This window comes from Delphinus delphis, chromosome 8 (genome assembly GCF_949987515.2).
Source record: "Delphinus delphis chromosome 8, mDelDel1.2, whole genome shotgun sequence".
Classification (NCBI taxonomy): domain Eukaryota; kingdom Metazoa; phylum Chordata; class Mammalia; order Artiodactyla; family Delphinidae; genus Delphinus; species Delphinus delphis.
Window position 1 is genome coordinate 97,156,744 of NC_082690.1, and position 17,065 is coordinate 97,173,808.

Sequence of the window (17,065 nt, forward strand, 5' to 3'; positions counted from 1 at the left end):
ATATCTAAGTGAACACTATATTATTGCAACTGCAAGTAGGAAACAAATGCCAAACGTTGTGGCTGCTGAGTAACTGTGCTGAGCCTTTCTGAGAAGTCTACTAGTGTTGGGACAGTGCTCATTCCATCATAATCACAAGCTACATTTTGGTGGAAACATCCCTAGCATGGGACATGGATCCATACTTCCAGCCTAAAAGGAGCAGCTTCAATGATTAACTTCAACTTTCAGTCCAGGTACCCCCTGCATTATTCCCTGGAGACAGCAGTGGTGACATTAACACAGACGTCAAGTGTCTATGGGTTCAGTGCCTTGACTGGCCTCCAAGACTGCAAAGCCTATCCCATCTTGCACTTGGTTGCATTTAAAGGTGCCAGTTGATTGAAGGAATGGATAGCTTTTTTTTCTCTTTTCTCATAGCCCATTTTTCCCATAGGCCCCAAAATGTAGGCTGCCCAAGAACTTCGACCACAGAAGGATCAGCTCCACCAAAAAGGAAGTAGGCAGGAGGGAAAGATAGGAACCTCCTTAGCAAGCTGTCAACAGGCTTTTAGGGGCTGGAGGAAAAACCACTGAGAAGGGCAGGATAAGTGAGAGTTCTTGGCTCTTTGTGTCTTGTAAAATGAAATAAGCAAATTGTATAGCCTGGGGCTAACCTCAGCCTTGGATTTAAACTCAGACCCTTAATTAGGCTGTCTGGATCTGTTTTAAAGGCACCTCCTGAAGGAATCCAAAGTTGTGAGGTGGAGCCTTGACTGGAAATAAAACTCTGTTCCCTGTGCTGAGCTCTGCTTAGCCTCTGTCAGCTGGTTAATGGAAGAATGATCTGGAGAGAAAATAATGGGCAAGTGAGGGAATGTTTCAAAACAAAGGCTGCCTGAATCATTCCCCAAACACACATCCTATTAACCGGATCAGTTGAGTCATCTTCAAATACGAAGAAAAGACATAGACTGTTTCTTAGCCACAAAAAAGGCTCAACCACATTTCTTTTTTCATGTCCATTAGTAGAAATGACTAAAGATGCCCTTGAGTGTCAGTGCATTACACTTAGAACATCATGCACCCTTAGCTCTTGTAGATGCTTTCTCCAGCTTCCTATGCAGCACTGACTTTGTTTTCTTCAGGCCTAGGTTTGGTGAAAGCTTCAGTTCATGCCATGGAGACCTCTTTACAGGCTACAGAGATCTTTTCATTTTAGGTTGCACAGTTCAAATAATATAGAAAGAAAGGCAGTGACTATATTTTGAACATAATTAGTTTGCAAAAATATGCCCCGTTTGTTAGAATTTGACTCAGAATCTCCCTACTTATCATTTTTAGGTTTTATATCCAAAAAACCAGACAGGGAATTCTCAACTCTTGTTTCAGCCCCAAGATTTCCTGGAAGGAACATAAATAGAAGTCTCAGGCCAGAAATGACCTTAGCAATCATCTGGTTCAGCCTTTCCATTTTACTGATTAGGAAACTAAGAGCCAGCATAACCTGAAAACAGGGTGCTAGTCCTTGACGCTGTTACAAAATTCTCATTTGCTAGTGGTCAAATTCTCGTCAAGACCTGGGCCATCAGGTCCTCTCCCATCCCCTTCTGAAGTAGCAGGATGGTCACAGTTTAGCAAAACACACTCAACAAATTTTGTTCTTCCAGAAACACTTGCAGTTTTGCAAGCAAATGGTGTGTGTTCAATGCATTCATTTTTTCTTCCCATTTGAAAAGTTCTTCCTGAGTTCCCAGCTCTAGTGGTCACTGTTCATAGCTTGAGGCTATGGAAAAGGGCACTTATTCTGAGGCTCTGGAAAGGGGTACTTCCTACAGGTATACAGGCTTGTGCATTAGGCTAGATTTCATTGCTTCAAATGTCCTCTTTTTCTCTCTGTTGTGTTTTTGGGGGTTTTTTTCCCCAAAAAAGAATGGTGGATGGTTGTCCTTGAGCTATTCCACTTATTTTTGTTCTAGCACATCTATCCCTCACCAAAGTTGGAAGAATTATACACTGCAGTTTATACTCAGATCTCTTGTCACTTACATTCAAAAGGATTCCATCCTTCTTGCTTTTTTTCTCTTTTGGGGGGGAGGTGGGGTTGTTGGTAGACTCTAAGCTCTGTGATAATCTTTCTTGGTCATGCTTGGGTAGTGTCCAGCCCCTAGCAGATGAATGAATGAATGAATGAATGGGAGCAATGTTCTATAAATGGTTTATGGCTTAGAAAATCAACTATTGACCCTTGACATCAAATTCTATAACTGGCATTAAGACTTGCATGATTCCCAATCTTCACTGAGAGGTATTATTTGTCCAGATACCTGAAAAGAGATCCCCAATGCCTTGTTCTAGGCTTGAGATGTAGTGGATGAGCTATGAGTAGACAGCTTTTTAAAAATAAAAGGAATCTTAGTGTTGATTGACCCATTCTCAGAGTAACTGTAAAACATGACTAAGATCAAACAGAGCTAGAGGCAGATCTAGGACTGGAATTAGCCCTTCTTGTCCCCATCCCAGTACTTTTATTTCAAGACATCAGACAGTCTTGCCAGTGACCATCACTGAAAGGCAAAGTCAAGTTCTGTGACACTGAAGTCCTCGTAGACCTAGAACAGAAATAGAAGATACATGGTATACATGCCATGACACTTCCTTTTGGTGCCCAAAGGAGACGCCACTAACCATCATGACACTTTTCCCATTGGGTCTGGACAGAACCTCAGGCAGCCATGACCAACCAGAGTTGGCACTCAAGATGAAACCTATCAGCCACCCTCCTCTAGAGGAAACAAGGATTTCAGAAGCCAATGAACTCTGGTCTTAACCTGTCTTTTCAAGATGAGCTGAACCTCCAGCCAGGAACCTCCCACCCTTTATTGCTCTTCAGTGTCCTCACATCCCCAAGGGACTTAGAGGTGATGTTTGCAAGCAGGTCTTCCACAGCATGTTTCTGCCAGACAGAGCAGGTGCAGTTATTAGTCATGACTCCAAGCCAGGCAAGGTGATTAAGAAAAGCTAAATTTATATTAAATTATCATAAAGTCCTAAAATACTGAACATAGTGGTTAAATAACTCCAGAAAGTCCAATCTCTCCAGTGAGTAACGTTAAAACCATTACACATGAGCGTGGGAGAGTCACTTCCATTAGTTTAGGACAGAGAGATTTTGCTTTTTACATAGTAAATCAGTGCTCAAATAGATATTTCTTCAAATATGTCCTTTCTACATTCTGAACAGCCCAAGTGCAATAAGATCCTTCCCCCTTTCCGTTCAAGAAAATGCCACTTTGCTACTTTCTCCCCATGCCCAACCGTGAGTCTGAGGACCCAAAGGGCTCCTTCTTTTACTGCCCCATCAAGTGTGAAATGTCCCCCTTTCCTCCCAGGAGGAGGACCTTTCCTTTCCCACTCTGTGTACTGGAAAAGCCTGCTTGGCCTGGCCTGGCTGTCCTATGAGGGTCTAGACCTGGGGCTGGCTACTGCGAGCAGGGCTGAGAGCCTGGCACCTGTCTCTAGCGGTCTTAGAACTGACCAGAAAAGGTTTGCTCTGATCTTCCCTTTTCACTCACGTTTGGCAGCTGATTTCTCAATACCAAGAACCCCTGGACGTGTTTCAAATCTGGAAAATTCCCCTTGAAGCACCCCCACTCCATTCTCAGTTCCTGTTGTTGCTTTTGATCCCTGGGTGAAAGAGGTCTGGATCTGCCCTGGGCTGAAAGGGCTTCCTCAGTGGTTCTCTCTACCTTCCTACTCCTTGCCCCCCACTCTGCATCTTTATTTAGGCCTCTTCACCATACGTGCCTACAAGGCTAGGTCAGAAAAAGCAAATTAGGCACCTCCCCTCCTCCCCAAAAAAGAAGAGCTAGGTAGAAGTTTTAGGACAGTAAAAAGTCTCAACTCCCCTGACACTAGTGTGACACACATGCCTTTTGTGTGAATAAGCATGAACCAAGTGATGGCACCTCAGCATGAAAAGGGAGTCACTTAGCTGGGAAGAGTCGGAATGGGAACTTCACCACCCACAGCCGCAGGCTCTGTCTACTCACTTAGATCCCTGAGCACCTGAGAGAGAACACAGGAGGCTCAGCTTCATGGATACTTCCCTTTAAGCCCTGGGTGCCTCAAGTCTCTAAACCAATCGCTCTTCCTGACCATGTATGAAAACTTCTGGCCCTGCTTTGGAGAGTTGCTTCAGGATCTCTGTGCTCAGAATCCCAGAGAATGAGGAAGGAGAAAGTGGCAGAACATTATAGTTCAGGGGATGTGCTAAGACTGGTCTAAGCAGTGCTTCTCAGACGCTGCAGAGACCCACCCCTGAGGGTCCCACACGCATTCAAGACACCGGCTCACAAGCTAGAGGCAGCAGGAGGGAATTCCTATTAGCCAGCGGCCGTGTGATAGAGACCCCCCAGTCATCTGAAGGTAGAAAAGGCTCCAGACATTCTAGCAGGAGGAAGAACAGCTTGAGCCATACCCAGACCTCATCAGTATCTGCAGCTGAAGAAACAACAACTGTCAGGGCAAGAATAATAGCCATGGCCGGCAGTGGAGAGGACACCCAGGCCCAATCACCCTTAAAAGCTTTTTCATGTTGCCAATGCACTCGAGGCTGGAGGTTTTCCAGATGCCCATGCCAGCTGGGCTGACTCCTCCTTCTCTCAGCCTCTATCCTTCATCTCTCTCTTTACCCATGACCCCCCACCCCCCCGCCCCAGCCCCCCGGTCAGCAAGTTCCCTCAGAGATGCGGTCAGGCCAGCTCTGATGGAGCGAGTGCAGTCCTGGATCATCAGCTCTTGGGGGGCAGGCACTGAGGGTGCCAGGGGAAGGGGAGGTGGAGCTCTGTACTGACGAGGAATCATTACTGAGCCTGGTTTCAAGGGGGCTCAGGATGGCGTGCATGAGGTGAGGTTCGTGGTAAAATCCAGGTCTAAATTCTCAGGATGCCCCATCATTTCTTGTGCACAGGTAGTTACGAACCCAGGTGGAAACAGCTCCAGTGGAGGGCTTGGGAGCAGTTACGAGGCGGGAGGAGGCGGCGCAGGACGAGCACACAGGAAAGGGGCCTGCTGTATAAGCGAGCTCAGGGACTGAAGCCCACCAAGGAGAAGGAGCAGGTAGGAAGGGAAGGGAACATGGGCGTTTAGACTTGGCTCTCTGAGGAGAGCTTGCGTTCGTGTCTCCAGCCTGTGTCTGGCAGGGAGCCCCGTCTTTCAGGAGTGGCTGCGGTATGGACGCTGCTGCACTCAGACTGCTCTTCCTGCAACAGCTGCTCCGTCTCCATGTCATCCAGGGAGCCAGAGCTGGCCTGGATGGACACGGTGTCTGTCTTCATGCATACATGATCCCGAAGGAGGCCCCCTCGGGAGCTGCGCAGTTGCTTGAGGTCATCCCACTCAGCATCGTCCCCAGACAGGAGGCAGATCCCCTCTACAATCTTGACCTTCTCCTTGGTGTAGTTATGGTCAGGTCCACCCTAGGGTGGGGAGTGGAGAGACACGGTCAGTTGGTTGGCTCTCTGTAAAGGATCTCATGACGAACTTAGAAAGGAAGTGGATGGGCTAAGAGTGGGCATGAAGAGCGCAAAAATCCCACAAACAAATGGGGAAATTTAATCAGAGCAAATGTATGAGGCTGAGCCTAAAAGGAAAGGAGCAGCTGTGATGATTATTACCATTATCATACAGGGAGGAGGGAGAACCGTGACTTCCGTGAGCCACTCACTGGCTACATCACCTCGGGCAAATTACTGAACATCTCCCAAACTCAGGCTCACCTCTTTAGAGTAACAGTGTCCGTACCTCATAACCAATGGCTGTGAGAGTTAAATGAGGCAATCCACGCAATGCAATTAGTAGGTGCCTGACGCATAACATGCACTAGATCATGTTAGCTATTATTACATTGCTAATGGGGTTTATTAATGGGACAGCATGCTAATATACATGATCAGAAGCAATTGACAAAAGCAACTAAATGTGCATTTATTCAAGATTTTAAACTACTTTGGTGCCATTCCTTTTTGTTTTGAAGTATAGTTGATTTACAATGTTAGTTTCTGGTGTACAGCAAAGTGATTCAGTTATATATATATATATATATATATACACACATATATGGTCAGATTCTTTTCCATTATAGCTTATTATAAGATACTGAATACAGTTTCATGTGCTATTTTATTCTTAATTCTCTTCTTTCTAACTTTCTTAAGAAGAAAAGTTTTAGAAGGTAAGACAGGAGGGCTCTAGAAAACCCTCTTACTTGAGTTCTGTCAATCCATTGGGGGTACTGTAACCTATAAGCTTTTGTGGGAGGTTATTCTGGCTCTACTCCCAGAAGCCTCAGGGCCATTTCCAAGCAACCTGCGATCGTTCCAAGGACAGCCTTAAGTTCCACTCAGGCTTCTCCCTTTATGGATTCCTCAAGGGGTAGCCGTACTCCTGGTTTCTGGGGGATACCAACCAACATGCCGCCACTGCCAAGAGAAAATGGGCCATGGCTTGGGCTCTGTCCCTGGGATGGTGTTCCTGCCAAGAGCCCTGCGACTGCTGCTCTACTTCAATAACAGTTCAGTTCCACAGATATTTATTGAGCCCCTTCCCTTCAATAAGCAGGATACTTTGATGGTTAAACAATATAAAATATGGTCCCTGCCCTCTGGGAGGGACAGCTCCCTTGATCAAGGCACGCACACACATGCCCAGTCAGCCAGCACACCCTCCAAGCTGAATTAGTGTCAGACAAGATGCAGACCACTCAGTGTCTTCATCAGAGAGACACGTGGGGTAAGTCAGGGAGATGTGGGTGACGTGGCACTAGCAATTTGGGTGATACCACGCCCTCTACAAACACACAGCAACAGGTACCTGAAATCAAGAGGAAATCAGAAGAGAAAGGGTGAAAGACTATCAGAGGGGTGAAAGAGCTGCTGAGGAAAAAGCATACAACAGGAGAAAGAGTCACATGATTTTAATTTCTAACCTAGGGCCCTCATTGGGGTTCTTTTCTGGGGCATCAGACACTCCAGGAACCCAAGAAGCTTCAAGAGTCTTTCTCTCAAAGATATTCACAGAGAAGGGGTCTACCATCCCTAAATCTGCAAGCTATCCCTGCAGCTTCTGTGTTGGCTTGTAGTGGACGCTTTGTTTTAATAGGGAAATTCATGGATCCTGAAATCACATGATTCTTGTATGAAGTGTATTCATTATGCCCTATAGGTGTGAGGGCTGGCTTTGACTGTGCTAGACAGGCCAAGAGAGTAGATGGGTTAGGTCTCATAAGGGATAATTTCTAATGAAGGGTTACAGGATTTTAGAAAAAAACAAGGGTCATATCAGACTAGGAAAATCTAAGTCCCAGGCTATATTCCCTAGTCAAAACGGGACTATTCTTCATGCCTAAACATTTAGCAAATACATTTTCACTGCAGCAACAAAGGAGTTAAAAGAACAAAAGCATATAAACTTCCAGGATTCTAGAGAAATCCCTCTAGATTATGTGATAAGAGGAAGAATAGCAGAACTCCAGCCATTCCCAACCACAGGTGCCAAAAGCTTGGATCAGAGGTTAGAAAGGGAGAGTCCAGGAGCTCTTGGGTTTTTTGGTGTTTCCTAGGAGTTTGGGGTTATTTCAGAGGGGCACAGCCTCACTGCTGGGGAATGACAGCTCCAGGAGGGAAGGAACCCCTGAGCCTGGGAAAATATCTCCTGGCAGGGAGGTGCACACTCACATGCTTTCAGACCTAAACCTTCTGGGATCTGCTTTCTAACCTTACTCTCACTAGGGCCCCTCAAGCTGGTCCCTCAGAAGTTATAGACCTCTCCAGAAACCCGAATCACATCCCATTCTTCTGTTCACTATAACTTCCAAAATGGCAGATGGACTACCCAGCATCCCTTACTGATCTACTCAGGCAACTGGAGTATAATCCACCCCCGCCCTCCAAAAACAAACTCTTGGACATAAATTTTAATTTTTACCTCTTTCTTATAGCACAGTTGATTGTACATGGCTGGTTTGGGGATTGCTTCAATTTTCACTTCCTGAGTGGAAGTTCGGTAGGAAGGGTTGCTGTAGGTCAGGTTCCCCATTGCAGGATCAGTTAACTTGGATTTTTTGTGTCTTTAGGAGAAAAAGTGATGAGAAATTAGTTCAGATCTGTATGGGGATAATATCTGGGGAAGCTGTAACCCAAGTTGTGGCAGGCAGCCTCTAAGAGGGCCCAGTGGTCCCTGCCTCCTGGTACTCACACCTTCTGAATTCCTGACCCGTGAGTGTGGGCTGGATCTGGTGGCTCGCTTCTAATGAACAGAACATGCAAAAGTGAGGGATACTAGATTAGGTTACAAGGAAACTCCTAACAAGGAAACTGGTTTCTATCTTAGTTTGCCCTCTCTCCCTCCCTCCCTCCGCTCTCTCTTACTCTTGCTCTGGGGGAAGCAAGCTGCCATGTTGAAAGCTGTCCTATGGAAAGGCCCACAAGGCAACAAACTGCTGAGGGAGGCCTCTAGCCAACAGCCTGCGAGGAACTGAATCCTGTGCTTGGAAGGGAATCCTTCCCCAGTCAAGCCTCGAGATAAGACCACAACTCTGGCTGATACCTGGATTGCTGCCTTGTAAGACACCTTGAGGCAGAGGCACCCAGCTAATCTGCATCTAGATTTCTTTTTTTTTTTTTTAATTTTATTTGTTTATTATTTTTGGCTGCATTGGGTCTTCGTTGCTGTATGTGGGCTTTCTCTAGTTGTGGTGAGTGGGGGCTACTCTTCATTGTGGTGCATGGGCTTCTTATTGGCGGTGGCTTCTCTTATTGTGGAGCACGGGCTCTAGGCGCGCGGGCTTCAGTAGTTGTGGCGCGTGGGCTTCAGTAGTTGTGGCTCGCAGGCTCAGTAGTTGTGGCACACGGGCTTAGTTGCTCCACGGCATGTGGCACCTTCCCGGACCAGGGCTTGAACCTGTGTTCCCTGCATTGGCAGGTGGATTCTTAACCACTGCGCCACCAGGGAAGTCCCTGCATCTAGATTTCTGATCCACAGAAACTGTGAGATAATCAGTGGTTGTCATTTTAAGTTGCTAAGTTTCAGGGTAATTTGTTATACAGCAATAGATAACAAATACACTGAGCTTTAGAGTCAAAACAGACCTACGTTTCAATGCCACTTCTGTTACTTACTGACTGGGGTATTGGTGGACATAATCTAAACTTTCTGAACCTTAGATCCCCATCTGTAAAGTGAGGAATAATAATACCTGTATTACAAGGGTTGTGACATTGATACATATTCATTAAGTGGTAGGTGTTACTATTATTGTTGTTGTTGTTAGTAGAAGCTGCTGCAGTAGCAGCAAAATCCTGACATTTTTGCTGCAAGCTGCATATAAAGCATTTAGGAGAAAATATATACAGAGAGGGTCATAAAAGGAAGATTCTAAATTGAATACTACACATTCCACCTTCCCAGGATGATCCCTACCGAGCAATGATGTATCTATCACCCCACATTGTAGTAAAGAGTTGTGTTTGTGTGAAGAGAAGATCATTTCCAGCTTCAGTGGTTTGAGGTAGTGTAGAGTGGTGGTAAAAGCAAAGATGCTAGCGTCAGTACCAGCTTTGCCTCTTGCTGTGTGAACTTGGGTAACACCCTCTGTGTCCTTAGTATCCTAGTGTATAAGGAAAATACCAAGCGTTGCTGTGGTCATGAAATGAGGAAACTGCTTGGGCTGTGACTGGGGAAGAAGGGTACACATTCAGGTTTCTGCCCTTCCCTTCTGCTGCTCTGACCAGGGACCCAACCTTGAAATGAGGCTGGTCATAGGTGGAATCAGTGAGCTGTCAACTTCAGGAGGTCCCAAACGTGCTAATGGGACATACAGCAAACATACAGCCACTGCAGTGGGGCTGAGGTTACCTGTACAGCATCAAAGCCGCGATCACCACCAGAATAAGCAGAATGCTGAGGAGTCCACCGATGACATAGCTGACATGAAGTCCTTCCCCTAGGAAGAGCAGAGGGACGCTAGGTGGGGACCCCCGACAATCTTCTAGCTGGTGTGAGGGGTGGGAAGATGGAGGGCTCCTTTTGTAGCTGTTGCATCCCATACCATCTGAGGATGGCTAGGGGCCTCCTTCTCAGAGAAGAGGCCACAGCGGGAGGGGGGAGGGGGCTGAGAAGAAACCTATCACTATGTCAGCATCTCTAATCCCACTTCCACTACTTACTAGCTGTGTGACTTAAAGCAAGATGCTTAACTTCTAAGCCTGTGTTTTCTCATCAGTTAAATGTAAATAATAAATTGCTCACAGGGCTGGTGGAGATTGAAGGTGAGTGTGTACATACAAATACATATACATACACGCATGCGCACATAAATATGGCTTAACAAGTGCCTAGCACACAGAAAGGACTCCATAAGTGGCAGCTATTATGGTTATTCTTTTTATGGATTTAGTCTAAGAAAAGGGTTCATCAACACCAAAGAGTTCCCATGAAGGTTCTGCAAGATATCAATGGAGACTTAGATTCCTTACATCTTGTTTTTCAAAACAGTTGGGCACTGAGGGCTTACCTGAAGCAGCAGGTACGGCCTCATTGGAATACGTGCAGAGGCCCAGCCGGGCATCCTTTTCAGAGCATCTGTGGGGCAGAGAAAACTGAATGTGAAGGCTACTTATATTCAGCAAAGATCTTGCCTTCTGCCAGGAAATGGGGACAGTCCTGTGAAGGACAGGGCTAAAGGCCTGGGAGTGGGGCTTTCAGATATGAGACTATACCAGACAGGAGATAGCAGAAGCAAGGAGAGGGCAGGACAAGAAAATACAGAGAAATCAGCATGAGCCACTGTCTTCAAGATGCTATATCATGTTTAAATGTGTTTTAAAATGTGTACTCTTTTTTGTTGTTGTTTTTGGCCGTGCAGCTTGTGGGATCCCAGCTCCCTGACCAGGGATTGAACCCAGGCCCTCGGCAGTGAAAGCGTAGAGTCCCAACCACTAGACCACCAGGGAATTCCCTAAAATATGTACTCTTTAAAGAGGATTCTTTAAAAAGGAGAAGCAGGTTTGGGAGTGAGCTGAAAGAATACTAAGGACATCAATAGCAGACTTTATTAAGCTACCAGCCAAGCAAACCTTGGATTGGATCAAGATTATCACAAGGTCTAGAGAGACTTAAAAAAATATATTGTTTTTCTTTCCTTCATTCTTTCACAAGGGAATATGCAAGACATCCAGAGAGAGGGCTTGGATAACTAACTTGAAATGCTGAGACGGTAACTCCTTTGTGGCACGTTATGAGCTGGCAAGTAAAGACATGTCCTAAAAGTTTAGAGAAGAGCTACCTGCAGGAGCATCCGAAACCAAGATGTACTGAGTCTTCAGATGCAACTCTGATAGGAAGAAAATATCTGAGTAGGGTTCAAAAGTTTTCTAAATAAACCTGAATAAAATCAGATTAATAATGATTGTGCTTAAAATTTAGTGAGAAAGGTACACATTTATATCTGTTTGCTTTTCTATATAAACTCTTCTAACGAGAAAATGGGGCATATAGAATAAGTTTGATCATGTACAAATCTTATCATTTTAGGGACGTTGAGTCTAGTGGTCTTATTTGGAATTATTACTATGTTTCTGCCTTCAGAATTGAAATCACGTGTTAATTATCTTTTAAGCTACTGTTGATATTAAAAATAATATTACAATGAAAAATGTTCTAATAGAAGAATGCCTGGGAAGATAGACATCAGTATAGTAAGAGTAGGAAATGAAATCACTGTCTCAAAAAGATATCTGCACCCCCATGTTCAATGTAGAATTATTTACAAGAGCCAAAACATGGAAACCACCTAAGCGTCCATCAGTGGATGAATGGATAAAGAAAATGTGGTATAGGTATACAGTGGAACATTATTCAGCCATGAAAAAGGACATTCTGCTAAGTAAAATAAGTCAGACAGAGAAAGACAAATACTATATGATATCACTTATATGTGGAATCTGAAAAAGAAAAAAAAACCAACTCATAGATAAATTGATACCATACAGATTGGCAGTTGCCAGAGGTTGGGGGTGGACAAAATGAGTGAAGATGGTCAAAAGGCTCAAACTTCCAGTTATAAGATAAGTTAAGTCCTGGGGATGTAATGTACATCATAGTGACTATAGTTAACAATATTGTATGTCTGAAAGTTGCTAAGAGAGTAGATTTTAAAAGTTTTCATTATAAGAAAAAAAAAAGTATATATGTGTGGTGATGGATGTTAACTGGACTTACTGTGGTAACCATTTCACAATATACACATATATCAAATCAGAAAAAACACTAAAGGTAATTACACATGAGTACTTATTTCTTTTTTACTCCTATCTGTATTTTCAGATGATTTTTTTGCAAGGTGTAAATAAAAAACATATTTATAAGACTTTCTCTAAATGGAATATAACATGATATTTCATCAATTTTAAGATGTGCATTTTTTCTATATTCTAATATCTCTGAGATAGGACTGTGTCTTACAATTAATGGCATCTCACAGTTGCTGTTGGTCATTTTTTCAGTTTAATCTCTCAAATCAGGATGCATTTTAAATTGACAGCACCTTCAGTCTAATGAAATATAATGTTTTACACTTAATTTGAGAGCCGTTCATGGTTATGCTTGCTTATTTAATAACGGGGTGTGTGTGTGTGTGTGTCTGTGTGTGTACACATGCACATACATGCATGTGCGTTTGAGTGTTACAGGTCATTATAAACTAAGGCCATCACATCCCTGGGGATGTCCCAAGTTAAAAAGCCACAGCCCAGAGACCACTATGACTTAGTGGCTTCTAAGTAAACTGTAGGACAAGACCACGTGCTAAACTTGTTCTGTGAGAGCAAACGTCACTGAAAGAAAGGAAGAAGGAGGAATGCCGGGCAGAAACTCCTCCTGAGTGATTTCTCTCTAAAGCTCGTCTTAAAGCTTCTTGCCTTCAGAGCTAAAAAAAAAGAATTATTTGCAACAACCTGCAAGTCTAAATATCATCTCCAGTTCCAAGTAGCAGGGACAGGTGGCTAATGATGTGATCTACCTCCCATCTGCCAGAATCATCAAGCTGGGCCTACGGTCTTCTGCTGGCAGGGCATGGCGATTTGAATCAAAGAGCCCCCAATTCCATACTGACCCACTTACCTCCCTTCCACCTCCTCCAGAGATGTGCGGGTCCAGCTGGTAGAAGAACGCAAGGTCGTCGGTAGCGTGTTGGGTAGCACGGGGCTCCTTTCACTTACGCTGGTAGCCCTGGGAGCTGGGGGCACCAGGCCAGGTACTGGAGAGAAAACAAGGACTGGAGTGGATCACTGGAGCCACAAATATCTACATATGGTCCAAGAGTAGCATGTGGAGAACTTGATAAAGCAATTTTTTAGCTGCCCTGATCCTAGGCACCCCTGTTAGATGTCCTTCTTAATACTGTACATAAAAAGGATTTGGTTTCCAATATATATTTTTTAATAAATTTATTTATTTTATTTATTTATTTGGCTGCGTTGAGTCTTTGTTGCTGCTCACAGGCTTTCTCTAGTTGTGGCGAGTGGGGACTACTCTGCATTGTGGTGCGCGAGCTTCTCATTGCAGTGGCTTCTCTTGTTGCAGAGCATGGGCTCTAGGCACGCGGGCTTCAGTAGTTGTGGCACGTGGGCTCAGTAGTTGTGCCTCACGGGCTCTAGAGCGCAGGCTCAGTAGTTGTGGTGCATGGGCTTAGGTGCTCCACGGCATGTGGGATCTTCCCGGACCAGGGCTCGAACCCGTGTCCCCTGCGTTGGCAGGCAGATTCTTAACCACCGCGCCACCAGGGAAGTCCCAGTTTCCAATAGTAATAGCTCCGGATGGGCTAGCTGGCCCACAAAGGGCAAAAGAGAGGATAGTGCACAGGTCACAGTAGGGATCAGGGAATCAGGAGACCCGATTTCCATCCTAGTAAATGCCAGAAGCCAGACAAACCTGGGTCTGTACCATCCCAAAGCTCAAACCCATTGTTCCCAGTCACTCTGCTGTAAGAACCCCTGAGGGGAAATCTCACCCAGAAGAACAAAGCTGAGGCTGCTGATCCCCTGCCCTTCCAAGGGCTCTGCTGTTCCAGGAGGCCAATTAGTCCAACTCACCAAGGGAGCAGGGCCGGCCATCAGGCTCGTCAGGACAGGCACATACAAAGTCTGAGGCTCTGGCAAAGCAGAGGTGGGTGCAGCCGCCGTTGTTCACACCACAGGCATTGGTCCCTGGGGGCAAAGCAGATGTGAATGTCTGGCCTGGGGCAGAATCAAGTCTCCTAATTTGACACTTCTCAAAAAGGAGATTTGGGGCTACCTTACTCCCAGGGACCGTGGGGCAGGAAGGGTATAACGACAGGGGGCTGAAAGGTCTAAGAACTTAAGATGTGAACCAAAAGGCTCTCCTGTGGCTCTGTCTTGGTTATTAACAGTCCTCAGGGTGACCAACCAACCCCACCAATGGTAAGGAAGCAGGCTCAGGACCCTGGAGTCCACCTGTCTGCCGCTGAGGGGAAACCACGATGATATCCATGAGTCCCTCCACATTCGCCAACACCGTCTCCTTGTTCCGGCCTGAGTACTTGTCAACACGCTGGATTGACTTGGTCTGCCAGTCTGTCCAGTAGATCCACCTGTCCTGCTACTCAATAGGGAAACCCCAAAAAGAGTAACTATTAATAGGCAGACCCTGGTACAGCTTCCGTGCCTCAGCCCGTGTGTTCCCTCTGTCCAAATGCCCTCTTCTTCCCTTATCCATGTCAGCTCCTGTGCATCCCCAAATATGACATTATCCAGGAAATCTCCCCCAATCCATAGAGCATTCACCATTTTCTCCATGCTGCTCTGAGCTTGTCCTCACTTCCACAGGTGAGTTTCGACGCTCTATGGTCATTTGTTTACATGTCTATCTGTCCTGCCAGATTAAGTTCTTCAAGAACAAGAATGTGGTTCATTCATCTCTCAATTTCCAGCACTAACACTTAGTCCTCAGTCAGTTGACCCAGTGGCTCAGTGAATAAATAAATTCCTGTACCTAGCAAACAGGAGTAAATTGCGGGGGCCAGGGCGGGGGCAAGTCGTTCTAGGTCCCTGTTCTTCTGGGCCCATCACTCAGAGCCCTGGCCCAAGTCCTCTGGTTACTTCTGCAGGCAGCTGCCCTCTAACGTAGTGATCCTGAGATTCTCTACCAGGCGTGGGGAAGGGCATTGTAGGTGGTTCCCCTCCCATCCCTGCAGTATACATCAGAAACCTCAGGGGAAACTTGTAGATTGAAAAACTAAATTCAATATAATCCTGTAGTTTTACATTTGGAGTACGGGGTGGGGAAAAGCCTATCATTAAGTAAAGCCAGACAAAATCTTACTGGCCGGTAGTATACAATGCAGAATACAGGTAGAGTGCATGTTTGTCAAAAAGGGACAAAGATTTTTTTTAATTGTTTTTTTTTTTAATTTACTTATTTTGTTTATTCCTTTTTTTTTTTTGGCTGCATTGGGTCTTCGTTGCTGCGCGTGGGCCTTCTCAAGTTGAGGTGAGCAGGGGCTACTCTTCATTGCGGTATGTGGGCTTCTCACTGCGGTGGATTCTCTTGTGAAGCATGGGCTCTAGGCACGCGGGCTTCAGTAGTTGTGGCACGTGGGCTCAGTTGTTGTGTCTCGCGGGCTCTAGAGCGCAGCCTCAGTAGTTGTGGTGCACCGGCTTAGGTGCTCCGCGGCATGTGGGATCTTCCCGGACCAGGGCTCAAACCTGTGTCCCCTGCATTGGCAGGCAGATTCTTAACCACTGCGCCACCAGGGAAGCCCGAGGGACAAAGATTTTTTTTTTTTAACATCTTTATTGGAGTATAATTGCTTTGCAGTGTTGTGTTAGTTTCTGCTGTATAACAAAGTGAATCAGCTGTATGCATATGTATATCCGCATACATATCCCCTCCCTCTTGCATCTCCCTCCCACCCTCCTTATCCCACCCCTCTAGGTGGTCGCAAAGCACTGAGCTGATCTCCCTGTGCCATGTAGCTGCTTCCCACTAGCTATCTATTTTACATTTGGTAGTGTATGTATGTCAGTGCTACTCTCTTACTTCCTCCCAGCTTACCCTTCCCCCTCCCCGTGTCCTCAAGTCCATTCTCTATGTCTGCGTCTTTATTCCTGTCCTGCCCCTAGGTTTATCAGAACCATTTTTTTTTTTTTTTTAGATTCCATATATATGTGTTAGCATACGGTATTTGTTTTTCTCTTTCTGACTTACTTCACTCTGTATGACAGACTCTAGGTCCATCCACCTCACTACAAATAACTCAAGTTCGTTTCTTGTTATGGCTGAGTAATAGTCCATCATGTGTATTTACCACATCTTCTTTATCCATTCATCTGTCAATGGACACTTAGGTTGCTTCCATGTCCTGGCTATTGTAAATAGTGCTGCAAGGAACATTGTGATACATGACTCTTTTTGAATTATGGTTTTCTCAGAGTATATGCCCAGCAGTGGGTTTGCTGGGTCATATGGTGGTTCTATTTTTAGTTTTTTAAGGAACTTCCATAGTGTTCTCCATGGTTGCTGTATCAATTTACATTCCCACCAACAGTGCAAGACGGTTCCCCTTTCTCCACAACCTCTCCAGCATTTATTGTTTGTAGATTTTCTGATGATGGCCATTCTGACGGGTGTGAGGTGATACCTCACTGTAGTTTTGAATTGAATTTCTCTAATGATTAGTGATGTTGAGCATTCTTTCATGTGTTTGTTGGCAATCTGTATATCTTCTTTGGAGAAATGTCTATTTAGGTCTTCTACCCATTTTTGGATTGGGTTGTTTGTTTTTTTGATATTGAGCTGCACGAGCTGCTTGTATATTTTGGAGATTAATCCTTTGTTAGTTGCTTTGTTTGCAAATATTTTCTCCCATTCTGAGTGTTGTCTTTTCATCTTGTTTATGGTTTCTTTTGCTGTGCAAAAGCTTTTAAGTTACATTAGGTCCCATTTGTTTATTTTTACTCTAGGAGGTGGGTCAAAAAGGATCTTGCTCTAATTTAAGTCATAGTTTTCT

General features: G+C 45.0%; 1 protein-coding gene across 1 annotated transcript in view; it reads right to left on the reverse strand.

The window, feature by feature from the left end:
- Positions 1–2,205: 2,205 nt before the first annotated feature.
- LRP4 (LDL receptor related protein 4) overlaps positions 2,206–17,065 on the reverse strand; it is a 52,683-nt gene continuing 37,823 nt past the window's right edge. Inside the window, exons 32-39 of the mRNA XM_060018809.1 lie at positions 14,511–14,655; positions 14,130–14,243; positions 13,159–13,294; positions 10,553–10,620; positions 9,895–9,982; positions 7,966–8,107; positions 4,964–5,459; positions 2,206–2,591 (exon numbers count right to left, since the gene is read on the reverse strand). Of these exons, the coding sequence (XP_059874792.1) occupies positions 5,127–5,459; positions 7,966–8,107; positions 9,895–9,982; positions 10,553–10,620; positions 13,159–13,294; positions 14,130–14,243; positions 14,511–14,655 (1,026 nt within the window). The 3' untranslated portion in view covers positions 2,206–2,591; positions 4,964–5,126. The remainder of the gene's footprint in view (positions 2,592–4,963; positions 5,460–7,965; positions 8,108–9,894; positions 9,983–10,552; positions 10,621–13,158; positions 13,295–14,129; positions 14,244–14,510; positions 14,656–17,065) is intronic.